Source organism: Lissotriton vulgaris, chromosome 5 (assembly GCF_964263255.1).
Source record: "Lissotriton vulgaris chromosome 5, aLisVul1.2, whole genome shotgun sequence".
Lineage (NCBI taxonomy): Eukaryota > Metazoa > Chordata > Amphibia > Caudata > Salamandridae > Lissotriton > Lissotriton vulgaris.
In genome coordinates, this window is record NC_141693.1 from 1,885,655,256 (window position 1) to 1,885,683,091 (window position 27,836).

A 27,836-nucleotide genomic window follows, 5' to 3' on the forward strand; every position below is an offset into this window, starting at 1 on the left:
GTTAGAGTGGCAGGTTACTTGGAGTAGTTGTTAAATGCTACTAGTCTCCTTCAAAATTAATGTATTGTAGGAAGGCTCTTCTAAATGTAGCTTATTGTGTGCTAATTTCACATTTCACATTCTTTTTGTTCGTTAAGGCAGGGGGGAGGGGAGTAACCACCCCCTGGCTTCAAAGAAGCTGGCCCTACTGATGAGGTTTAGAAGATGTCTGCAGTATGTAATGAGGGGAGAGCCTCCCTGACACACACCAAGGCTCTGTGTGGTCTGACAGAAGAAACACGTTCTGAAGGCTCTCCATTAGTTCGAGTTTTACTGCATAGTTCTGTTATTGTGTTTGTTTATCTCTTACTATGGCCTGGAAAATATCTTTGACAAAATCAGTGCAGAGAAGGTGGAGGGTCTATTAAGCAGCCTCAGGACTACACTGCGGATGGATGTGGGTGGGTTTGTAGGCCTCCTTTTACACCTGCGATGCAGGACAAGGGACCGACCCTGAATCTTTTGACTAATTAGAAGAAACCACTGCTCCATATGAAAAAGGCGGCCTAGTGCTATTAGAAGAGGGGCACCTCTTACTCAAAATGTCAGTCACGATACCACCCACAGCAGTTCCACTCTAATGCAATGACCAAGACTAAGGGTGTTACGGTTCTAATAGGGTCTGTGACACCTTTTCATGTAGTCTCAATACATTGAGATGAGAATGATACTGATTAATTGGATAAATATGGACAAATCTGAGACAATAGTGTTGGTTTGTGACCCAAAGGAAAGTCAAGAGCCGTTCTGTGCTTTGCTCTTCCCCTATTTACCCCAGTGTTAATTGGACAACTTGATTTTTAGGAGTGACTTTAATGCAGCTGTTGAACCTAGTATTGATAGATCACACTAATCCTGACAGACATTAACCTCTCCATTTCCCATGGCCATGGACCTTGATGACTTGAAATTGGTAGATGTCCAGCACACAGCATATAGGAGAAAGGGGTTACACATTTTACTCCAGTGTTCACAGATCATACTCACAAATTGATACTTTTGTTTGCCAGTCTGGTTATTCTTGGGTTGGAGATTCTGGAATAGACACACAGGTTTTGTCAGTTCATAAACCAGCGACTGTAACTATACTCGTTTCCTCCCCATAAGTGCCACCCTATAGGTCCTAGGACCTGGAAAATGAATGAAGTCGCGTTTCAAGATCCTGTCCTTGGAGAGAATATGACCTTGTACGGAGGGCGACCCTTTGGGGTGTCCTGGTAGACATGGGGTTGCCGCATTATATCCTCTCATTACTTATTAGGCTACATGAAAATAGTTTTGCCCAGATAAGGTGGGGCCCAGAGAGTGAAAAAACTAACAGCATCCCGGTAGAGAGGGCGGTCCGCCAGGGATGTGTCCTAGCTCCCACCCTTTTTTCCCTTTACATCAATGGGGTGGTTGAGCATCTTCGGAGACATCCTTCAGATGAACCATCCCTGGCTGGAGAGCGTATACCAACCCTTATCTTCGCGGATGATACGCTTTTGATATCGAAAACCCCGATTGGCCTCCAAAGACTTTTGAACAATTTTCAGTCTTTTTGCTCTGAACGGGGTTTGATTATCAATACCGAAAAGACAAAGTATCTTGTGCTGAATCCCGCAAAAAAAACAATTTGCCCTCGTACCCTGAACGGAGAACCTTTGGGGAAAGTAGAAGTTTTTGACTATCTAGGCATACGGTTGTCCCACAAAATGCAATGGGCCCCTCATTTGGATAAAATGTTGCTAACCCACAAACGTCTAACAGGAGCCCTTCTGAAAGAACAACGCTCTTGTGTTATTAGACCCATATCTACTGTTCTTGAAATTTATACAGCCAAAGGGGTTAGCTCTGCTCTTTATGGGGCTGAGTTATGGGGCTCATCTATTACAAATGAATTGCCAAGATCTGAGAGGAAATTCTGCAGAGCAATTATGTCCCTCCCGCAAGGTACGCCTATGGTCCCGCTAATGCTGGATTTAGGTTGTCGCCCAATTGACGACAAAGCAAAACTTCGGCCATTGCTGTTATGGGCCCGCCTGTGGCGAGTACAGGAACTCGGCAAATATGCGCAAGGCCTTTCAGAAATCATGTCACTTCCAGGATGGGAGAAAATTAAATGGTTGAGAGATATGAAAATCTTGTTATCCAACTTGGGTCTAAAGGAAGCATGGTTAAACAGATCCTCTCCACCAAAAGAAACTCTTAAAACTCTGTACTGGAATTGGATAGCGTCAAAAAGGGACACGAACGATTGCTTGGGCAGACTAACGGAAGATTTCCTGAACTTTAAGGACCTGCCAATATGTGAACCTTATTTAGACATAATAGAGAAACCTTTTGACAGGGCCCTTTTTTTAAAATTTAGAGCAGGTACTCTTCCTTTGTATGCCTTGTCATCACGGTGGAAACCACCCGTGCAAACCACAGAGTACTGTTCAATGTGCATAGGCAGACCAGAGACAGTGGCGCACTTTTTGTTTGAATGCGGAGAGTATACCTTGCCACGGAAGAAATGGCTTAAACATCTATGTCGCCAGCTAGGTACTAGGCGTCATGCGGAGGCAATAGGCATACTCAGGTCTGACTGCTGTATCTTATATGTTTGCATTCTTGCAAAATTCTTATCATGGGCCTGGTCCATTAGATCCAAGAGGCTTACATCAATTGTTTAATCCGTTTTTAAATTATTTTATGAAATATCTTTTTTCCAATGACCTTTGGAAATGTTTTTAATTTATTGTATATTAATTTTCCTGTAATTTGTTTATCTTGTCATCTTAAACATGAAATTGTGTATTTTAAAACGAAGCTTTTATGATAACCTTTTTATCGAAATAAAGCCTTTTGACTTGACTTGACTTCAATATAACCTTTGTGGTGAACAACCTTTACAACGCAACTCTATGATAGGGAATAAGTTTAATTTACTATCCAACACCTTCCCTAGTGTGCACGGGGACTGGAGTTGGAATAGTAAATTAAATTATTCACTATCCAGCACCCCAAAGTGCTATGCGTTGTAAAGGTTTTAGTTGTAAAAACCGCATTGTAAAGGCATGCGTGGTAAAAGCATGCGTTGTAACGTCATACATCCAAATTTGTAGTTGAAAACTACTTTAAAGAAAACGAAACAGTGGGGATGATGTGGATTATGATATGGAATGCAACCAATGCAGTAGTCAGGAGTGAACTCATCAAATACAGCTGAACTTTGCTATGCATGGCCATGACCTGAAGATTAGAGCTTGAGTGGGAAACGGCCAAACTGGAACCAGAGTTTAAAAAAAGAAAGCTTTCGAAAAACACTGTGTCTTACGGAGAGCCTGGTGAGAGCTGGAGGTGACAGTAAGATGTGTCCCACAAGTTGTTGGAAATAAAGCACCTGTATTATGGCAAAGGGTTCAGAGCGGATAGGCTGTTGGCCCATAACATAAACATGCACAGACCAAAGAATTATGTACTTGGTAGTGGACAACGAGGGTCATCTACACATAAATGATTCTGGAATTTTAAAGACTTTTTTACATTATTACACAGCCCCTATATGGGAGTGAGCGTAGTAGAGTTCAATTGCCGGATAAGTACCTGTCAAGAATCTGCCAAGATAGAGTCAGAACTAAGAGATGAGTTGGAACAACTGATAACAGTAGTAAAGGTGGCACAGGCCATTAAAATACTTCCTAACAAGAAAGTCCCAGCCCCCAGTAGATTCTCTAACTCTTTTTATAAGACCTTCTCGCTATTCATTTTACCTTACCTGACTAAGGTCTACAATTCTTTCCTTGGCACCCGGCAGGTAACCCCATCAGTCTTCGAATCTCTCCTTACACTGATAGCAAAACTGGATAAAGTCCCCCAGGGTCGGGGGCCCTATTGCCTGATAGCCCTCCTAAATAGTGACGTGAAGATATTCACTAAGATCTTAACGACTCGGCTGAAGGGGTTATGGCCCAACATAGTGTCTCCTTATCGATTGGGTTTCATTAGAGACAGGCATACAAGCGATAAGATCAGGTTGGCCATCAATGTAGTTCACAAGGTATCGACTACAAGAAACCAGATGCGTGGAAGGCAGTTGACTGTGTTGACTGGGAATTCTAAATAAAAATGCTATAAAGAACGGTTGTAGGCCCCCAAATAAAATCTTTAATCTTGTCAAGTTATTTGGGAGTCTCCGCTAGACTCCGAATACAATTATGTCTTTCAAATAGGATGAGCCAAGGGAACGAGACAGCGGGGCCCCTCTTAGCCCTAATATTTGCCTTGAAGATGGGGCCACTGTTCTAGCATGTGATGGGCAATCTAGAGTTAACAGGTCTAGAAACAAGGGATGGGAAGGTGAAAATGACCTTTGCAGATGATGTTTTCTGACCAATCCTTCGCCTCGCTCTTGGGATTGATGAGAGACCTGGACCAATTCCGACTTGTAGCAGGGTTCAAAGTTAACCACCAAATATTCAGAGGAATTGGGATGGGAGAAAATCAAGAGGACAGTGAGACAGTTGCTTCCAGTTGTGGGTTACAGCTAGCTGTGACATCTGGAGGTGCCTATTCCTCACATAGTTTTGAACAACAAACCTCTGCTCCTTAGCACTCTATTTAAAGATCTCTATCGATGGGGTAGACTGAAGACCTCGTAGGTGGATAGGATAAATTGCATTAACTGAACCTTTTCCCATCTGCTCTATTTTATTCGGTCATTGCCATTGATGGTCCCCCTTGAGGATTTGAAATCTATACAAAAACGTGGGTTTTCATATGGAATAATAAATCGCCATGCATGGCAAAAACTCTCTTAACAAGGAGCCCCGTTGAGGACGGCATGGGAAAATCGATCTTTGCATATTACCCACCTATCTGTTTCCAATTCTTCTATGGTGCTAATCCCTGGTGCCTTATGGAGCAGGTGCACAGTAACCACACTTGTTACCAATTGTTAAAGATTCCCCCCAGGGTTTGCCGCTCTCTGGGAACTCTGATGTGATCTATGGAAGTGCCTTTATAGTACAGGAATAAGGCGGTCTGGACAAGAGTGATAAATAACTTTCCTTCTTGATCCCAGAGGAAGGAAACCTTGGAACTCCTACAGGGCATGATTGATAAGGAATACCTATCTTGTGAGTGAGTGACCCATTGTGCCTTGGCTAGCTACATGCAAATGGAACCCCGAAGACCTGAGATCAGTGTCCAGGCTGTGCAAGTCCTGCACTGGGCTAGGCACCAAAATTACAGGAATGATGGGCTAGAGAAGCTACAGGGGTGGAAGATTTGTGCTCACATGAAGTAACCAACAAAGCGCTGTCCAACTTTGTAGAGCAATGGACAAGAACACTCTGATCTCAGCTCAAATGTACAAAGAAATGGATGGAGTACTGACAGAGACTGCCTGGAGTTTGATCCACAGGGTATGATTTTACACTTTGAGGCTTTGTATGGGAAAATGTTCCAAGCCCCTCTGAGGATCACTTCCTTATTTTGCTATTTGAAAGTGATGGAGTGCGATGGTGTTTTGAAATTTGTAGGGGTGCATCATAATCACTGATAGTCCACACTGGCATATGTACTCTTATGTTGTATTAACAATTGACTATTCGAAGGTGTTCAGTAATAACGTGTGAAAGTAAATGGTAGGAAAAAGTGTTGTGTCATGTAAATAGACAACGTAGCGTTCATGCTATAATGTTTTAATTCATAGTATTCAATGTCATCTGCTTAACAAATTTGCTTACATGTGATGTGTATGATCTAAACATGCACCATATTGAAGTTGCACATAAACGTGACTTAATTGCATTTTACATGTAGAATTTTGTAAGTGGCTTGCAGTTAACACAAATTCAATGTGCTTCTGTAATGTAACGAGGTATAGAGGCCCAAATGAAATGTTCACTTATGTGTGTATTCGAAAGGCCTATGTATTTCACTCTTATGTTGGCCGATTTCTGTAGGCCTGAATTATATTTTCCCTGAGGGCTCTGAGCTGGACTGTTAGAAATTTCATATGCATGTTGAATCTGTTCTGTTCTCAAGTTTCTGTTGCAGGTGGAGAAAGTCGTCTTTGTTAGTTAGAATAACGTCTTTTGTTTAAGAGAGTTAGGTTCGGGAGGATGCAATACATTTTGGTGAAGAGAGCTGTTAATTGGGAGCCGGTGTTCCTTCTCACTGAGGGAGGCTTGGGAATCCAGGTGATAAAGCGCGCGCGGATTTTCACCTGCTCGGTTTTACTATACTCACCTGGGCCCATAATATACACATTTTGAGCGGGTGACCCTTTAACCCTCTTACCAAGTTTTAAGTTTACCTACTAGGACCTATACCATTGACTTACCAATCCTTATCGCTGGTACCTAACGTCCTATGGGATCAAGGGTGTTAGCATAATAGATAGCATAACAACATTTTCATTTACCTTTAAAATAACCACAGAGTCGGGAAAGGTTTAAACTCTTTATCTATGTAAGTTCTTAAATGTCAGAGTTCATAACACGCCTGAGACACCAGGACACTGCTTGTCAAGACTCGTTCGATTGTAACTAGACCCCTGAGGAAGGGCGTCAGTCCCGAAATGCATAGGGACACTGCTCTTTTTTTTTACAATCGGGCACTTTGGAGCATAAAAGGACTATATGTCTTATGAACATAGTCGCTAGGATTGAAATATGTGACTAGTTGAATAAAACTCTTCAATTGAATTTTGAGAAAAATTGTTTCCCGCAGTTTACATTGTTTACACTACTAAGACTTTCTCTAAAGGAGATCATCCCCACTGGAGTGCCATCGGAAGTAGTGTCGGTGATTCCTACACTCTCCCAGCATTTTTGTTCAAATTCGAGTCCCCAGAGGCCAGGAGGGACTTATTACGCAGCACCCGAAAACTTCACTGTTACTATTACTTCGAAAAAGAATTAAGTTGATCTCATCAAGAGGGAGTGCCGCACACCAAACTCTTTGTGTATTTATAGAGTTCATAACAACTCAGTTAAAGCTCGTTCAGTTAGAAAGACAATGATTAAAACAAAATATGCAAAGATTTGATAAGAAATGTCGTTAAGCATTTTTGCAAAGGAAGGGTAGAAAAGGGAAACAGTACAATGACGAACTCACACGGATTTATAATTACCTAGAATGGTATAACGACCAGCCCTGGCCACGGGCTGGGACAAAAGAACAGGACTCCCGATTGGTTCCGGTGTCAGTAGACAGCACAGGTGCAGATCAGGACAGGTATAAACCAAATTAGGATGAATGCAGACTGAGCCAGGTACCCTCAGCTAAAGTGCAACGCCAGCGTCACACCCCTCAGCGCAGCTAACAGTCGTACCACGATTGGGTTATCGATTCTCCTCCTCAACCCCGATTGGGTTATCGAACCTTCTGACAGAATGCTCCGCTAGCACCTCTGCACTCGAACCTTCTGACAGAGTGCTCCGCCAGCACCTCTGCTCTCAATCCCTATTGAGTGCGTTGGGTCAGTTACAGGTCAGCTATTGGGACAAGTCGAACAATCTAGCTAGCTAAGCTGTGGTAAATAAAATTACCGGGACTATTTTTCTATACATTAAACGACAATAAGGATAGCTCAATAAAAAAATGAGAGGCGGAGTCCGTGGTATCTGAGTCATACGGGCTTTAATTAAGTATCTCGAGACACTGGACATCGGGTTCCATCACCACTAAGGTTCAGGAAGGGATATTCAACATTTTATTAACATCACACATTATATATAGTAAAACTGTATAATTGAAATGAATACATTAGGCGTAACAAGTGAAAAAAGAGAGATAAGAACACATGTGCGTAACAGAAGGCGTGTAAGGAGGCGTACACGTAGGCGTGCACCAGATGAGTCACAGACGTGTCACAAGTGGGTGGATGCTTAGAGAAAGTTTGCAGGGTCAGCAGAAACCTTTACCACATATGCGCGCGCAACTGAGCATGACGTGGTGTAGACGTGTATCTGGGGAGAGCTGGGGGCTTGACTTTAGCACTAGTAGAGGAGACTGGTGTCTGGGATGTCAGAACGACCTGTACCTATAGCATATCTGGTATCTTGTGTTTAGAGGATGTATTATCTGAAGTAAAAGGTCTCTCGGGCAGAGGCCGTTCAATACTGAATGCAAGTGCGTGCATATGGTTCTTCATGTAATGTACGGGGGCCATGGGCCTACCATGGTAACGGGTTCAGTAAATCACTTGCAAGGAGACAGGAAGGCAGGGCCCTTTGCTCTGCAGCCGGGAATATGTTTACCTATTTCACTAGACTGGAATGTGTTTTTGCAGAGGCTGAGCAGATAACTGTAGGCAAAATACCGTCTTGGCAGGCAGGCCAGGCCGAGCCGGGCACCGCTCGCCTGGGCAGGAAGTAAGGTAGAGGTCAGGGATGCATACCTAAACTGCAGCTTTCTAAGACAGAAGAGACTCAGAGCCTCAATTAAGGGCCTGGCTCGGCTGAGCCAGACAAACGTGGAGAACGTGTGCCTTGCAATATTTAAAAGTGTACCATGTAAAGACGTTGGCACCATAGGCCTAAAAGCCAAATTAACGTTGTTTTCTTGGGGGACTGAATAACTAACATGTTAACGTTGGACGCAAATGCATATGCGTCTTCATGGCAGGCACGGAAAGGGAATTACATGGCATACATGGAACATGGGTGCATGGCTAGGGTGCGAGTGGGGGTCACACTGACTACCTAAAAATTTCTATTTCCTCATTCCCTCCTTGACCCCTACTGTGCCCTTTAAGATATATCTATCTTCATGAGACCATCTATTTGTTCGTATAACATCATTTGCTCATCTTTCTTCATTCGGGAACGGGAACGTGGACGTGGACGGGGAATACAAGCAGTGGCGCACAAGCCGCAAATCGCTGGCCCACATTGCAGACAGAGACAACAACTGAATAATATGAGCAGTATTATTCCTAGGAATGACAGTACTTTCCATCCCCAGGCGGATATCACACTCCAGAGCCAATTAGGAATAAACACGCAACAACTGGATCCGATCACTCTACAAGCCCCGCCCCTATCAGCCAGGATGACGTCAAGAACAAGGCGGTTTTGAAGAACAACAAGTCTCATAGCAGACTGCTCTTCGGTCAGGTTACCTAGAGCAAAAGTAGTCTCGTTCACTACTGCTTCCAAAGTTCTGGTTAATCTGCGTATTATTTTACTATTCTGGACAGGACCCACGAACCAGAAGTATCCTTTGATGTAATCCTTATACTGATCCCATGCTGACTCGGAATAATCGATAACAGGAGGAAGGTCTCTCTTGTGTCTGACATGTACAAGGTGGGTATCTCGATGATAATTAGATGGTGCTAGAAAAACAGGTGGTAATAAGAACGCGATATAACACGTTACATCCCAATCCAGGGGCAGATGTACGTAAGCTGTCTGACCACAAATAAAATAGGAATGGCGGGAAGCTTTGAAAGTAGACTTTCCTTTATCGTTGAATTCGACCACAGTATTACAATCACTGTGTCCTAGATGTACTGAACCATTCTTTCTAACACATAATTCACCTTTCACTGGTAAAACTGTTATAAACGGCAAGTCCGAATTAGTCTCGGACTGGACGTTCAGAATCATGAGGTTGAGGGAAAAATTGCCTAATTCATACACTTCATTTTCTAGATCGGTCCCTTTCCTTTGGGGAAGACCGTCTGCGTCTGGAAAACATGCTTTATTCATGACTGTATTCAGGTTTCCCCATATCCAATTGCCCTGGGAAACTTTGGACTTACTGTCTAAGGAGGACTTCAAAGCAAACCATGCTCCGCACGAACCATTATGTGTAAACGGGTAGGGAAAGAGGGGCAGAGCTCCCTTGTATTTCTGATAAGGTGGGAGTCGGCCGCATACCCAGCAATTTGTGGCATTGCTGGTCTGGTGAGTATGGTGTAACATACGAATGAAAGTATTGTTGCGCATTGCTAATCGATAGGATAGCTCGTGAGGGGGCAGGTCACTGAAAGTGTGTTCTATGGTGTCATTAAAAGAAGTATGTACATGTGAACCAAGAGGAGGAAAGAAAAAATGTAGCATCAAGCTTATGCATATAATCGATATACTCAGAACAAACATAATAATTAAAGTGATGACGCATCTACTGTGCAAGTTTTTGCAATATTTTTCTCTCTTTTCGATTCGCCTATCTCTCTGACTATTTGGGTCTCTCATACATGTCAGAAACCTGTCTAACCGCTTCACCCGAGGGGGACTTAAACAATTAAACGCTGTCTGACTTACTAGACCGTAGTTTGCTTCTATACTCCTGTTGCGGAGTTTTTTCTAACAAGGGAAGTTTAGTGTCGGTATCGGAATCAAGGCAGTCCTTGGGAAATGTCTCTGGACACAGTCCATGGAATGTTTTTATGTGGCTGGAATGGAGCCAACCTTTTCTTCCCTCGACTTTAACAGCGGTCCTCGTGGTCATCAACACCAGCTTCGGCTCCCGCCACCTGGGCTCCAGAGGGCTTGAGCGGTCGAAATTCCTTATGCAGACATAGTCACCAGGAACGATTTCATGCGGTTTCACTTGGGTGTTGTCCGGGAAAGCAGCCGCTACCTGTGAACGACAAGAGAGTAGTGCAGACATCAAGGAAGCCAGGTAATCTGTCAGCATATTACTATCAACATCAGTGATCTTACGCGGCATAGGGGTACCCCACATATTCGGTGGTCTCCCAAAGACTACTTCGTACGGGGATAGTCCGGTTCTGGAATGAGCTACCATACGCATGTAAAAGAGGGCAACCGGCAGGGCTACCATCCAATCTACATGAATGAATGAATGAATGAATGAATGAATGAATGAATAACTTTTATTGTGTGGTTACTTAAAACCATTACATTAAGATCAAGTATAAAATTTACAAAAATTAAAAGACCAGAGAATTCCGGTAGTCAAGCATGTCTTAAAAAGTTCCCAAAGTTCGTGGGGGCAAAAATCCAATCTACACCTTTTTCTGCACAGACCTTCGCTAACCGTGTTTTCAGAGTCTGATTACGTCTCTCAACGAGACCAGCTGCTTCGGGGTGTCGTACACAGTGAAATTTCCACTGGTACCCTAACAGGAGTGATACCCGTTTCATGAGTTCGGACGAGAATGGCTGTCCATTATCTGAGTACACGACACGGGGCAAGCCGTACCGCAGGAAAAATTCACGGACCAACTGTTTGGCAGTGGTCACGGCAGTGTAATCTGGGACTGGGTACGCTTCTGTCCATCTGGATAGGGCACATACAACTACGAGGACATACTTGAATCCTCGACATCGGTCCATCTGGATATAATCCATCTGGAGGACTTCGAAAGGGTGGTCAGGAGGATGAAATCCACCTTGTTCCACGGGAATGCCTTTGCCTGGATTGAACTGACAACAGATCATGCAGGTACGCACTTTCTGTTTTGCTGGTGCACGTAAATGTTTGTTGGACCAAATATTCTGTATACTGTCTAACATGGCTTTTTCTCCTAAGTGTGCTGGACTATGTGTTGTATTTATGATAACTTGAACCATAGAGTCGGGGAGAAACCATGTGGCTTTTCCCTTTGTCATCCATCCCTGATCTGTCTGGACCCCTCCTTGTTCTGTCCATTTCTTGATTTCGTCTGGAGTGGCATGTGTCTGTATGTCGAGTACATCTCGTGTGGGATTCTTAACTGTCATACAACGTGTCTGTGATGATACTTCAGTCTTTGTCGGGTCAGTCGGTATGTATGTTTGAGTCTGAGCTGTGAGTTTAGCTGTTTGATCTGCCAGGTCGTTACCCTGGGAAATGGTGTCAGTAACTTTCGTATGTGCTTTGCACTTCATGATGGCAATGGCTGTAGGTAAGTGTATTGCATCTAACAGAGCTTGAATGAGGGGACCATGTTGTATCTTGGCTCCGTGAGAAGTCAAAAAACCTCTCTCTTGCCAGAGAACACCGAAGTCGTGAACGACTCCGAATGCGTACTGTGAATCTGTGTATATGTTTACTTTCAGGTTCTTGGCTCGTATGCAGGCTTGGGTCAGAGCGATGAGCTCTGCTGCTTGGGCTGACAATGTATCAATACGATGTGTTTCTATGACTTCAGTTTCAGTGGTCACTGCATATGCGGCCACTAACTCTCCTGTGCTTGTTCTCATACATGAACCATCCACATAAAGTGTCAGGTCTGGGTCGGGCAATGCAATGTCTGTTAAGTCTTGTCTTGGTTTTGTTACAGTATTAATGACTTCCACACAGTCATGTGGTGTAGGGTCAGTTGTGCTCGAGGGTAACAATGTGGCAGGGTTTAAAATGTTGCAACGTCTGATCTCAATGTGTGGCTGAAACAGTGTCAATTCATATCCTGTCAGTCGTGCTATGGTCAGGTGTTGTGTCTGGGTTCGGTTCAGGAGAACTTCCACGGAGTGTGGAACTTGTACTGTCAGGGGATGTCCTAACACTATTGAGTCGCTTTGTCTGATTGCTAGAGCTGTTGCTGCAACGGATTTTAGACACGCAGGCAGAGCCTGGGCTACTGGATCCAATGTACTAGAAAAATAAGCACAGGGCTTGTGTTTTCCTGCTTGATCTTGTGTAAGAACAGATAATGCTGTGCCATCGCGTTTAGTGACAAAAAGTGTAAAAGGTTTGCTGTAACATGGTGTCGCTAAAACAGGTGCTTGACATAAAGCTTCCTTCAATTCATCAAAAGCTTGTGTATGTTCCTGAGTCCAAGGGAGGACAGTCGAAGTCGCTGCCTCCTGTGTTGTCAACTGTATTAGTGGTTTGGCTAGATATGCATACTGAGGAATCCATTGTCGGCAGTAAGAAGTGAGGCCAATGAAGGCCCGTACCTCCTTCTGTGTCTTGGGTCGTGGAAAATGTGCAATTAACTGAATACGGTCTGGTGTCAACTGTCTACCCCACTTGGACAGCAAGTGCCCAAGGTATACCACTTGCTGGGCACAGAATTGCAGCTTAGAAGGGGACACCTTATGCCCCTTCTCGGCTAGGAAGTACAAGACTATCAGTGATGCACGTTCGCAGTCACGTTCGGTCTGTGCAGTAATCAATAGGTCATCAACATACTGGAGAAGGACAGTGTCAGTAGGCATGTGAATACTGTCTAGTTGTCGTTTCAGGGCTTGGCTGTAAATACTAGGACTTTCCGTGAACCCTTGAGGAGCACGTGCAAATTTGAAGCTTCGGCCATTTAAACAGAATCCGAAAAGATACTGGCTTTCTGGATGAATGGGAACACTAAAGAAGGCGTTCTTGAGATCGATTACAGTGAAGAACGCAGCTTCTGAATCAATGGCAGTTAACAGGGAGGAAATATCCGGGACCACTGGGTACTGGGGTATTATGCATTTGTTTAACTCTCGAAGGTCAATCACCAGTCTGTAGACCGGTGGTGCATTTGGGTCAGTACGTTTAAGGACCGAAATGATTGGAGAATTACATACATTGGAGTCGGTTTCTACAATCACTCCTTGTGCAATGAGCTCGTCAACAATTTTCAGTAAGGCTGTTACTGCCTCAGGTGGTAATTTGTATTGTCGGATTCGTTGCAGTATAACTCCTTGTTTGAGTGTAACACGATATGGTGTAATGTGCATACAACCTACATCCGTCGGACCTTGTGCCCATAAATGCTGTAGAACATTTTGAAGTCTGGGGTCAAAATCTCTCAAAACATAATGTCCTTTAAAATCACGTAAAAACAATCTCACTCCTTCCGGAGAACAACATATTACTGCTCCTAGTGCTTTCAACGTTTTTATACCAGGCAGGTTTTCAGGGCATGATTTCGTAAGTAACAAGTCTGTAGTACGGGACAATGGACCAACTTCTAGGGAAACGAGCTTTGACACTTCGTTAACAATAGGCTTTCCTGAAAAACCCAGGGAAACATTCTGTGAGCCTGAGAGGGGTGCCCCTGGAACCTCGTCATGACTGATGGTCGTTCTGCTCGCCCCTGTGTCAATCAAAAATTTTCTGTCTTTCCCTAATACCTGACTATGTACATAGGGACCCTCTTGATCAACAGGAACCTCGATAAGGGGCAAGCCAACCTCCCTCTCTAGGCTGTTTCATGAGTACTGCTGATAGTCTGGGTAGTCCGACTGTGCATACTGGTACATCTGTTGCGTGACATGTTGTGTGGCAGCAATGGGTTGGGGTTGGGGTACAGCTACTGTCTGTTGTGTATTCTGTGGAGGTTGCGTCTTCTGCGGGATATTTTGTGAAACATGTTCTTGTCTAGGAGGACGCGGTCTTTCTTTCGTCCTGCCTGTAGCAATATTGTATTTCAGGACGGCACATTCGTTTATATAATGACCTGGCTGTTTACAATAATTGCAGTTCCCTTTAACAGGAGCTGCAGAATGACCTGGTGGTGCCGTACCCCTCTTCTGACCATCTGCTGGGACAGACTGAGCAACTAGTACTTTCATTTTCGTATCTTTAATACGTCTCTGTTCGTGTTCGTGTTCCTCTCTAATTCGGTTCTGGTGATACTGTAACATTTGTAACATTTGGGAAGGGCTGTTTGCTTGCCATGTACTCTCGACTTTCAGTACTCTGTTTTTGACTTGAGGTAAGGAATTCTCTACCAATTTGGTAACAAAAAGATGTGGGTATGATTTACTACTTGTTTTCAGGCCGCTATTAATAATGATTCAGAAAAGGGGGTGGTGATGAACAGAGTGTCTGAATTAAGCAGACCACTCTTACCCAGTCAAAAGATCAGGGCTTGATCCATCACCGTTATTTATCTCACTGCACCATCCCAGCTCAGAACCTGGCTATATGCAAATCAGTCTGTCCCTGGCCCAGTGCATCATGGGAACAGGGTAGACTAAACTACCAAGCCAATTCTTCACCAGAAAGGAGACAAGCTACCGGGGACCGGTTTCTGGCATTTCAGCCGTCTTCGGCCCGGCTTGCTTGAATCCTGATGGTGCAGTGAGAAAGGGACTCATGTCTGAGTATACCCTGCCACACCTATAGTGGCCAAAAACGATTCAGAAAAGGGGGTGGTGATGAACAGAGTGTCTGAATTAAGCAGACCACTCTTACCCAGTCAAAAGATCAGGGCTTGATCCATCACCGTTATTTATCTCACTTTTCTGAATCGTTTTTGTCCACCATAAGCGTGGAAGGGTATACTCAGATGTGAGTCCCTTGCTCATTGCACCATCAGGATTCAAGCAAGCCGGGCCGAAGACGGCTGCAATGCCAGAAACCGGTCCCCGGAAGCTTTTTTCCTTCCCAGTATAAGAATTGGCTTGGTAGTTTGGTCTGCCCTGTTCCCATGATGCACTGGGCCAGGGTCAGACTAATTTGCATGTAGCCAGGTTCTGAGCTGGGATGGTGCAGTGAGCTAAAAAACGGTGATGGATCAAGCCCTGATCTTTGGACTGGGTAAGAGTGGTCTGCTTAATTCAGACACTCTGTTCATCACCACCCCCTTTTCTGAATCGTTTTTGTCCACCATAAGCGTGGAAGGGTATACTCAGATGTGAGTCCCTTGCTCATTGCACCATCAGGATTCAAGCAAGCCGGGCCGAAGACGGCTGCAATGCCAGAAACCGGTCCCCGGAAGCTTTTTTCCTTCCCAGTATAAGAATTGGCTTGGTAGTTTGGTCTGCCCTGTTCCCATGATGCACTGGGCCAGGGTCAGACTAATTTGCATGTAGCCAGGTTCTGAGCTGGGATGGTGCAGTGAGCTAAAAAACGGTGATGGATCAAGCCCTGATCTTTGGACTGGGTAAGAGTGGTCTGCTTAATTCAGACACTCTGTTCATCACCACCCCCTTTTCTGAATCGCTATTAATAATGAAACATTTCTCGAATCTGGAATAAAAATCACTAGTGTCTTCGTCTTGTTTCTGTTTGCAGGCTGAGATTGCATCCCAGTCCTCCTTTTTAGTAGTTAGTAATCTTGGCAAAACTTGTATTAACAACTCGGGCAATGCTTTGGCTTTTTCCCCAAGACCAGTACCAGGGATTCTTGTCTTGTCTTCGTCTTCTAATTCTGCCCAGTCAATCTTTTTCTCTCCCACCTCCCACTCTTTTTCTTTAAGTTTTTCGTAAGTACCAGCAGGCAGCAGGACTTTTAACATTTTAATAATATCGGGATATGTATACTCCCCCATGCGGAGCATGTCTTTTAATTCACGATGAAACCCTGCTGGATCTTTATCGTGACAGGGCACTAATTTCTTCATTTCCAATAGTTCTATTTTCGTTAAGGGGGTGTAAACAAATACTCGTTCAAGTCTACCACCTGTTGTCCGAACGGGATGAACTTCTCGTAAGGGATTCAGTTTGTCCATGAAAAAAGTCTTTCGATTTTGAGTAGGGACAGGAACGAAGTGGGGAGTTAGGAAAGTCATATATCTATGTCGATGTTCCAAAATGTTATGAATTAGTTCGGTACCCAAACCTCTCCATCTAGCTAGCAATAAGTCTTCCAATAATTTATATAGGGGGCCTGGGTCAGAATGCTGACTCTCATATAGTGTAATGAGATGCTGGATCATGTACATACCAGCTAATCGTTGTTCGTCTGGGGAAAGATTAAAAAATGTTTGCGCTACTGCGTCGTCTTTATATAAGGTAGAACTGCTAGCCCATTGAACTGCTGACCGGGCTAGTTCCTGTTCGTGCAAAGTATTAAGCTCACTACTCCCTATTCGTTTTTTCAATTCTTGGTCAGTGGCTTGGAATATGCGTTCAAGGGAATAGTGTTCTGGTATGGGGGAAAGAAAACATTTCTTACGTTCTGGGCGTATAGGTCTATCAAAGGGTCTTGCCCTGCCTACGTACGCTATTCTATCTGGGTCCTCAGTTTCTATGTCATCGTCTTCTGAGACTTCGTCTTCTTTCTCAGTTTCGTTCTCGTCGGCCTGTGCCAAAGCCTTTTCTTTCTCTCGTATGTCAATAATTTCCTTACGGATTTTCCTGTACATTGACTCTACACAGGTTTGTTTATCATGCTTTCCGACTGCTATGTTGTCACTCCAAGTTAACATACGTTTAGTCACTTCTCTGTGTGGTTGATCTTGTTCCCTAATCAAACAATTTATCAGGAACTGTAAAATCATGCGCTGGGTTTCCACCTTTCTGTGTGCCATGGCCTCATGTATACTTTCTGGTCCCTCCCCCGTTCTAATAAAATGGTATATCTTGTCTAATTTCTCTCTCATCCCTGGTAAAGTGATCAGATAGTCTGCAACGCGCCTTAATCGTAGTGAGTGTAAGACCAATGAATCCTCACCCGGTACTGGATCATATATACAATCAGTAAGGTTCTTTCTAAGGTTGGCGTATGTTGCCTTTGGCGTTTGTTCCAAGTCTCGTAACGATATTCGTTTTACTTGAGGAGGGGTGGAGAAACCTCCTGAGGCTCCTAGATGTGAGCCACCGGGGCTGGCAGGCAATGATGGCACTGGGAATATTGGTGCAGGTAAAGTAGGTGTCGGTATTGTAGGTTGGCCCTGAGTTACAGGTGCTGCGTGAATAGGATTGGGAGGGGGGTTGGTAACAGGTTGAACAGCGGGAGGAATCGTGTTAACAGGGTTGTGAGGATGGACATTCAGAGGAGGATTCGTATTTGCATACTCTGGGACAGTGTCGTCTAAGTAGGAAGAAAGAAAAATTTCCGCTGCGGTCTGTTTATGACGCAGTTTAGTCGGGACCAATGGCGGCGGCAAGTTACAGGGTACTTCCGGGGTCACTTTGGGTAGGCCCTCGGCAAGAACAGGATACATGCCTGTATTAAAGGCATTTCTTTGTCTGTCTAATTGTTCTGCTTTAACTCGTTCACCTTCTTCTAGTAGTTCTCTTTCTTTAGCTTTTTCAGATTCTTCTCTACTTCTCTCTGCTTTCTTTATTTCTTTCTCAGTTCTTCTATGCGCTTCTTTACGCCATAATTCTATGGCATCTTTCTGAGATTGTCTGGCTTTCTTTTTCCATAGTGCTTCTTCTACTCTCATGATGCATTCAGCATCCCATGTCCCTGATACAGGCCATCTATACTTCTCTTCCAGATCCTTGGTATAGTCCACCCATAAATCTAAGTACAGTATGGCATCTAAGCCATGTTTATGGTACATAAAATGACCAGGAGTATCCCTAGGCGGGACGGGAACTGCCTCTTCGAGTATCCCCTTCCTGGTTCCTATCTGACGTAATTTCGAGAACAGTGGCATGTCTGAACTGACTTGAACGTGAACACAATAAACACAGTAATGAATTGCAAACAATCATTCATACCACGACATTAAAACACATTAAAACATTTTGGACCGATACTACCTAGTACATAGAAAAACACAATTCTGAAAATCTCGAGATACAACACTAGAATACTTAATTTCTGGAGGCACTGCTAAAACAGTACAGACATACCGGTCCCATAAAGAGACACGTCATACCGTATCCACCTAAGTGAACACGTCTGGACCGGGTCTGTGTACCCAGACCCGTCTTGACCGGGCACAAATTAATGAACCCGTCTATATGCGTCCCCAACAACGGTACTCACCGGGAAGCAGAAACTGAAGGCCTCGGATACTGGACTGGACTGGACTGCTACGACATCTGGCTGCTACTACTACTACGCATGTGCTTCGGAACAGGTGGGCCTCCGGATACCTCGGACCTTGCTTTGTCGGCTTGGGCTCTGGTCGGGACTCTCCGCATTCCTCACCGCCTCGTCTGGATGCCGGGTCGCAGTCTCCGTCTCCTCCGTGGGCCTGAGGGAGTTAGCAGGAAAACCCGCAGGTGTGCACAGGAGTCCGTCACGGCTGTAGAAGGGGTCACGGGCCTGCGTTACATCGCCGGCGCGTGGGGAAGGGGAGGGGTCCCTATTCGGGCGCCAGATTATGTGGTAAATAAAATTACCGGGACTATTTTTCTATACATTAAACGACAATAAGGATAGCTCAATTAAAAAAATGAGAGGCGGAGTCCGTGGTATCTGAGTCATACGGGCTTTAATTAAGTATCTCGAGACACTGGACATCGGGTTCCATCACCACTAAGGTTCAGGAAGGGATATTCAACATTTTATTAACATCACACATTATATATAGTAAAACTGTATAATTGAAATGAATACAGTAGGCGTAACAAGTGAAAAAAGAGAGATAAGAACACATGTGCGTAACAGAAGGCGTGTAAGGAGGCGTACACGTAGGCGTGCACCAGATGAGTCACAGACGTGTCACAAGTGGGTGGATGCTTAGAGAAAGTTTGCAGGGTCAGCAGAAACCTTTACCACATATGCGCGCGCAACTGAGCATGACGTGGTGTAGACGTGTATCTGGGGAGAGCTGGGGGCTTGACTTTAGCACTAGTAGAGGAGACTGGTGTCTGGGATGTCAGAACGACCTGTACCTATAGCATATCTGGTATCTTGTGTTTAGAGGATGTATTATCTGAAGTAAAAGTTCTCTCGGGCAGAGGCCGTTCAATACTGAATGCGAGTGCGTGCATATGGTGCTTCATGTAATGTACGGGGGCCATGGGCCTACCATGGTAACGGGTTCAGTAAATCACTTGCAAGGAGACAGGAAGGCAGGGCCCTTTGCTCTGCAGCCGGGAATATGTTTACCTATTTCACTAGACTGGAATGTGTTTTTGCGGAGGCTGAGCGGATAACTGTAGGCAAAATACCGTCTTGGCAGGCAGGCCAGGCCGAGCCGGGCACCGCTCGCCTGGGCAGGAAGTAAGGTAGAGGTCAGGGATGCATACCTAAACTGCAGCTTTCTAAGACAGAAGAGACTCGGAACCTCAATTAAGGGCCTGGCTCGGCTGAGCCAGACAACGTGGAGAACGTGTGCCTTGCAATATTTAAAAGTGTACCATGTAAAGACGTTGGCACCATAGGCCTAAAAGCCAAATTAACGTTGTTTTCTTGGGGGACTGAATAACTAACATGTTAACGTTGGACGCAAATGCATATGCGTCTTCATGGCAGGCACGGAAAGGGAATTACATGGCATACATGGAACATGGGTGCATGGCTAGGGTGCGAGTGGGGGTCACACTGACTACCTAAAAATTTCTATTTCCTCAAAGCCTACCTTAGTTATACCATTTTCCAGGGCAGTGTACCACCCCCAATGTTGCGAATTTGTGTATTCCCGCAATTTGATTGTACAAAAGACGAGGAGAGGTCCTCACTCCATGCCAGTTATGAGATCATTTGCCTCAATATTGAAATTAGCATTCCCGCCCATAATTTTATTTTCCCAAGCACTTTTATTCCACCCGGCAGTGAATGTATCAATATCAATAACATTGTATTATAGTTTGTACAGTCCAGCTTCCTCTTGTAGGGTTGAGAGTTCAGGCGCATCTTCTAGCAAATCAAGACTTGGCCAGATTTCAATGACAGTGATTCAGGGATTTGAGCTTCTCTGCACAGGCGCAGTTCCTCCAAAGATGGAGTTCAGAAGTACATGCCAGGCCCAAAGTACGATTCATGTAAAATAGAAGAGAAACCATTTTAGAACAAGGAATAAATGAATGCACTGTACCGCTTATCTCTACTCCATTCCCATTACTTTATATTAACTACTGCATTAGAGTTTAAGCAGAACGAACAATGTTTAGTAAAAGCAGCAGCAGGTGCTTTAGTATGTGAAACATGAAGCAGCCATCTTAGTTCTAGTGCGCAGAAGCAAGAGTTTCCCACCTAGCAGAGAGAATACATCATGTCACATGACTGTGACAGACGCATGCGCAGTACAGATCCTGCGTTGCGGCGGCCCTTTTAGTGCACTCACGTTACTGTTAGTAAAAGCACATATGCAAGCTTCCCCTAGATAGTAGAAATGTTGTGTGGTGCAATATTAGTAAGACGAAACATGTTAATTAGTATGTTACAAATTCTTTCGAGAGGGCTGCATACGAGCAAGTCGCTCTACGTGCGCAACCTTGCTCCATCAAAGGTCATCGAGCCAGGAGCTAGGAACACAGACACTGCGTGGAAAATCACCTATAGGAAGTCTCCAGCGAGATGAGGTGATCTGTGGGCGTGTTCTATGTTTTTGTGTTTTGTATTTGGGATAGTGTCCCGGGATGGAGTCAGGAGAAGGTATGAGGAGATCTAAGGCGAGGGAAGGAGCATCTTAGAACTAGCTCTGTAGCTTTAGGCTACTTGGCCTATACAACGCAAGTGTACTTCTTAGGAAGTCTTCACGTGCTGACACCTTTTTCCTGATCTTGTCTGGGAAATGCTAAGTAGGGATGTCACAATAGTGGTAATGTAGGGACAGACTAATGATTTTTATTCATACTCCGCAGATGAAGACTGAACTTCACGTGGGGCCAATAATTGCCTGCGTTCTGCTTCTGGAGATTGTCATTCTGTTTTTCTACAACCTCCTTATGAGGTGCTTGTAAGTCTAGTTGTTTTTGGCTTTGCAATAAACCCCACTAATTTGAAATCCAGAGTCTGTGGTTCTTCAATCCTGGTTTTACAACTTATGATCCTATTAATATGAATTGGTTCTCTCCTTTATGCTTCTCAGCAGGCAATAAAGGTCAGTCGGGCCATAAGTTCCACAGTAATTTTGTAGAGAGGAACTCTGCCTCTTTCAAAGTGACAATATACAGTGTCGGGTTCGAACGCATGTTGAACATTGAATTGTTTTGATCTCTTTGACACTGCTTGTAACTGTATATTATTGTGTGTGCATAAGAAAATGTTTACATATGGTTGTTTTTTTTGTTTTTTTAAAAGAGCTAGACTCAAGGAAAGGGGAATAGGGAGACTTGATATCTCCACTCTGCCTTGTCACACAGCTGGGCACTGTCTTCATCTGGGGTAGCATTGCTATCTAAAGAGAACAGTATAGTCAAGTAAAGTCAAGTCAGGATATTTGTATTGCGCACATATCACGTCCAAAGAGTCTCATGGCGCATGCAGACAACTCTGACAGAAAGGTAAGCAGCTAAAATTAGCAGAAAAGCCAGGTCTTAAGCTTCTTTCGGAAACTAGTGTGTTCAGGGGCTGTGCGCAGACTGAGAGGCATTTTATTCCAAAGAGATAGTGCCAAGAAGGCAAAAGCGCGACCTCCATTTCTGGCAGTTTGAATTCTCAATGGAGTGAGTAATGACTCAGTGCTTGATCTCAGCTGCCTCCTTGGCATATACCATGTGAGTTTCTTGGTCCAATATTTTGGGCCTCTTCCATACATATGTTGGTGTACCATACATAGTGTTTTAAACGTGATCCGTTTTTTTACAGGATGCCAGTGTAGGGTTTTTAGGCACGGTGCAGACGGGGATCTTTGAGGTAAGTTCAAAACAAGGCGTGCTGCCGTATTCTGCAAAACTTGCAGCTTCCTGAGGTGGCATTCATTTGTGGCAAGTAGTAGTGAATTGCCATAATCGAGCCTGTTTATAATGAGGCCCTGTACTAAGGGCTTACGGGCTTCAGCTGGTATCCACTTAAAGACCCTACGCAAGCCGCGCATGATGCCAAAACAGGTACCAACAATATGGTTTACCTGAGCTTTCATGGAGAGCTTATTATCCATGTGTAGACCTAAATTGTGGACCGATTCCTTGGGGACTGGGCATTCGCCCAGTTGCGTAGGCCACCAGTCCAGGGTCCAATGTTCAATGGCTTTGCCGAACAACATGACCTCTGACTTGCTGCCATTCAGCTGCAGGTGATTTTGACCCATCCAATTTTTTACCTCCAGCAGACAGTTCTTAAAACGGCCTTTGGTCTCATTAATGTCAGGGCCAAGAGTGGCCAGAATTTGTGTATCGTCGGCATAGGATAGAACATCGAAGCCGAACGCTCTGCTTACTTTGGCCAGGGGAGCCATATAAATATTAAAACGCGTGGGGCTCAAAATGGAGCCCTGTGGCACCCCTCTTTTGACAGGCCGAGTGCTAGCCAGGATTCTGCCTATTTGTACTGTGGTCGTCCGGTCTGATAAGTAACTCTTGAACCATTCCAATACCTGCCCTCTGACACCAATCTCCCATAGTCTCTGAATCAGAATACGATGGGAGATGGTGTCGAAGGCCGCAGACAGATCTAAGAGGACAAGGATGGAAGATTGGTGTTTGTCCAATGCAAGTCTTATGTTGTCTGCGACCTCGACCAGTGCTGTCTCCGTACTGTGGGCAGCGCGGAAACCAGACTGTGAAGGGGCAAGTAGGTTATTCATTTCAAGATATTTTACCAGCTGTCCGTTGACCGATGCTTCCAATATTGTTCCAAAATATGGGAGCAGGGAGATGGGTCGATAGTTTACAAGAGTGTTAACATCTGCTCCTGGTTTTTTCAATATTGGCCTTACTCTCGCCGCCTTCCAGATTTCTGGGACATCTGCTTCCAGCAGAGATTTATTAAGGAGGCTAGTGAGACAGTCTACTAGAGCTGGGGCGAGTAAGGTAAATAGTTTTGGGGGTAGTTGATCATTCGGGGAACCTGATTTGATATTTTGCCCTACTATAATGGTCTTATCCTTGTCAAACATTTCAAAGGTAGTCCATCTGGAGGGAGACTTGTCAGTGGTAGGGTCATGATCTGGGTACTGTGTAGGCAGAGAGTCTGGGCTGAAGGATTCGCATATGGTTGTGATTTTATCCTCCAGGAATTTAGAGAGTGCTTCGGTCCATTCTACAGTATCAGGAGCAGGTGATGGATTTTTTGAAGAAGCTCTTTCGAGGAGTTTTCGGCTTTAATTATACGGTCTGCTAAGTACACCCTCTTAGCTGATCTTATTTCCCGCTTATAGTTGGTATGCAGAGTTTGATAGGTCTTACGATCCGTTAGGTCCTTACTTTTCCGCCATTTTTTCTCAGCGGTTCTTGTGATGGACTTGGTTTCTTTTAGCTGTTCCGTAAACCAGGGTGATGGCTTCTCCCTGCACTTAACCATGCGTAAGGGGGCGATATTATCCAATGCCTTACCAATTGCTGACTCTAGGTGTATTGCTACTAAATTGACATTCGTAAGTCTTGCATGATTTCTTTTTAATAATGCAAATGATCTCAACCACCACAGTTGGGACCCCGAATCAATTCTCTGTTTTTCCTGCAGCCAACCCTGAACAGGGTCTGACAACCTTTAACAGAGGCCTTTAAAAATTGATCTAGCTAAAACATTTAATAATTGAAGGAGCTGTATGAGACTCTAGAGGGATCCCTGTTTCTTCCCAGACACCAGCAATGCCAGTTTGTGTCGAATGAAGTTAGGAGATGAAGACAGAGACACTAGTCTATGGTAGCATAACATCTAGCTAAAACAGGGCTCTAAACATACATGTTCAGATGTCGATGTTACCATCCTGTGTACAAAGCAGTGCAATCATCCTGACCATAGTCCTCAACCAAGGTTTAATTCAACAACAAAATGATAGCTGGTAACTATATTACCATAACCAGGGTCCAGGATTCATGATATGGTTGGTTCCTGCTCTAATCTGCATCCATTCATCTGCAAGCCCTGAGGTTTGAGGGTCAGAAGATGTTTGGTTTAGAATAGTTTTGACATTTCGTTATTGTTTCAGCATAGAAAAACGAATTTGAAACTGTGTGGTTATATTTTTTCAAATCTAATTTCTTAAAGTACTTCACCCCAATGGAATTGCGTTACAGGGAATGGATAACAAGCAAGCTGGAGCGTAGCATAATGAATTCAAGGATACACAATGCATAGGACCTGAAGAAAATTCAAGGTTAAGTGGAGGTACTTACAGTAGTGAAACAGTGCTTGGGTCAAAAGAGTTTAGGCCACTGTCAGGTATGTGAGGTTGTTGACTGAAGAGAGGAGGAGGGAGGTGTCTGGCCTGCAGCAGAGGAGGCAGGTCATACAGCTGTTGCGATCTTGGCCTGGCAGTGACTGTGACAACATAGGATCTCTACAGCAGCATCATTCAGGAGCGGAGAGTGCATTGAAGCGGAGAGGATGTAGGACAAGCACAACTTCACACGTCACTGAGAGCAGCCAGCGGCTTAGAACTGAGAGACTAGACATTCACTCCTGCTTTTTCCCACAATCCAGAACTTGTGTTCTTAATCTTCCCCAACAGGTGTGTGTTCTCTAAGAGTGCGCACCTATCAGGGTTGTACCTGAGAATTATAAGTGTTCCATCACTCCTTGTTAAGTTACATTATTATTATTATTATCTGTTTGTTCTGTGTCCTGGTGGTTGTTGCTCTGTGTGCCATCTTCACTTGTGTTCTTTCATGGTAACCTACTGAGGTGTTATTGGCTTTATAGCATAGAGATTATCGTAGTTGACCTGTATTGGTTACTTTCATTTCTAAAGTAGCATTTAAGGGTAATGGTACTGACCACTGCGACATCAACAATAGGTAGTGTAGTGTGGAGGCAGGCCCGTCTAAGATTCAACAGCTGATTACCATGAAAGCACTACCATGTTTGTTGTAGGGTTCCATGTAGGGTCACATGAAGCGGCACTGAAGGATTTAGAGATCTCATGCATTTATGGCCATTACCCATGTCGGCTCTTATGTCCAGAGAAAGAGGTCCCTTTATCTAACTAATCTTATCTTCTGGAAGGACCATTTATCTCTTTTGTTATAATAGTGTATTTTAGTATGGTTCTAGAGTCAGTCAGTCAGTCACACATCTTTATTCGATCTTTTGTAAATAGACCATAAAAGCACAACAGCTCATATAAAATAATTTCAAGTAATTAAATACATATTTACATTGGTTAAAATAAGTATTAAACAAGTTTGCTGTGATCAGAAATAGGAACTTTAAAATCATTTGTATGAAAGGAGAGAACGGTTCATGATTAAAAATTACACACTACTATCAAAAAGTGTTCCCACCTTTTTTCTCTTCCTAAAACAGGCCCATAGAAATGAAGCAACACAGAAACATACAAATGGGTCTGGTAAAGCCTTTAGAAAATACACGGCGACCCGGCATTGCCTAAATTTATGGTGCCTAAGGATTGGAAGTATAAATATTTTCCTTTCCTCAAAGTAGTTTTGACAAAATAGTATAATATGCAGGTCTGACTGGACAGCATGGTTGTTACAGGGGCAGGGAGCGAGATCTGCTAATCTATATTTATTTTGTGGGTAGCCCAAGAGTATCGGGATCATATTCAGTCTGAAGCGTAATAATATGAATCTGTGCTGCGAATTGTTTATGCACGATAAATAATGAAAACCCTCTCCTGATAATGGTGGAACCAGGTCATATGCAATAGAAGACTGTTTTGATCCGGTTTTTTTCCATTCAGGTTTTTTGTTCTCTTTGGGAATATAGATCCGTTAACCATTTCTTCTTGACTTCTTTGCAAGTGTCGGGGTCCTGAAAACGTTTTGCCATCCCTAGGCCTTTCAGTACTGTTTCTACATAATTTAGCCACCCAATCCGTTTGTAATGATCTAGATTACAGCATTCTCTTATAATGGTTTGTGCCAGGTCGACCGTTCTAGAGTCCTTTTAATGCATTCATAGGTTAATCAAGTAAATCTCTGCTTGATGCTTTATCTGCCGATGTCAGTAGAAAATGTACGTGTTCATTATTACCATATTTATTTAGATTTGTATATAGTTATTTGTAATTACTGAGTTTGTTAAGAATGTTTCTAAATATAAATATCAACTTTTGTTTTTTTCTATCTTAATCTCTTCATGTTTCTCTCCCCAGGATGTAAAGACCGTGTTGAGCAGGTACGATTCTCTTCTTTATTAGCTCGTCACACAAAACAGTATTGAGGAGACATCATAGTTACTTTTATCACACTACACTCTTACATGTGTATAAAGCAGTATTTTGATGTATATTGGAACAGTGTGGCTGATTGTGTTGAACGGTTGCTTCTGAACAATGTATTCTTAAGGTCACAGGCTTTGCAGACTCTAGCTTCCATCCTTCTGACACTGGTAAATGGAATACTGTTGTAATGTGTGTGTTGCAGTTGTACTTTTTACAGCATGTAGAAGCAGTAACATTTTGGTATAATGTGCTATACTAAAAAACGTTTTATTTGTTATTAGTCCCTTTTTTAAATTGACTAATTATTTATAGATTTACTTACAGAGCATGTTTACCTTATTTACTTGTATGAGAGTAAATAATATTTAATTCATTAACATATTTGGGTTATACGGTACAACTGAGCATTTGTTTTCCTTACTGTATATGGTCCTTGCCCCATTCTAATCTTAGAGCTGCATCTCATTTCTTTCTTTGATGGTCTAGATTTCCAGTCAAGTACTTCCCTTTGGGAAATCCCGTCATTTATTTTTCAGTCTAGGTGCACTCCGTGTCTGATCCTTTGCACTCGGAGGTCCTTTACTCCTTATTGTATCCCACAATAGTGGTCCCAGTTCGATCGATTGGTCTGAGAAGTCTCTCATTCCTTAGGTGTCTCGCGGTGTTCAATCAGCTGCTTTTTTGTTCAAAACCCCATGTTCTATTTCTCATTTATTCCACGGTGGAAGCAGCCTGCCCACTCCCTAACTGTTTACAATTTGTTATAACCCCACATTCATCTGACAGAATTCAAATTCCTTAACTATACCTTGCTTCTGAGCAGATGAGAATTTGATGCCATCCCTACTTCTTTTTTCAAGGTATGAAAATATCAAAGCTCAGCAAATAGCTTATGATACCATCAAGGAGAAAGAAAATGAGACAGATAAGGTGAAGGAAGTGGACCTGCAGATGAAGATACTGGAATCATTGGGTGAGAAAACACAAAGTTGTCATTAATACGACCATACAAAATGTGTAGTAAATTGTAAATGTCTATTTTTATAAGATCACCAAAATATTCAGTTACTTAAA

The 27,836-nt window shown here is 43.6% G+C and overlaps 1 protein-coding gene across 2 annotated transcripts in view; it reads left to right on the forward strand.

Moving 5' to 3' along the window:
- The window catches only part of LOC147717626 (E3 ubiquitin-protein ligase TRIM39-like), a 383,703-nt gene that overhangs the window by 104,894 nt on the left and 250,973 nt on the right, over positions 1–27,836 (forward strand). For both annotated transcript variants that reach the window (XM_086924415.1, XM_086924416.1), the window contains exons 4-5: positions 26,694–26,716; positions 27,623–27,735. In XM_086924415.1, coding sequence (XP_086780541.1) covers positions 26,694–26,716; positions 27,623–27,735 — 136 coding nt within the window. The remainder of the gene's footprint in view (positions 1–26,693; positions 26,717–27,622; positions 27,736–27,836) is intronic.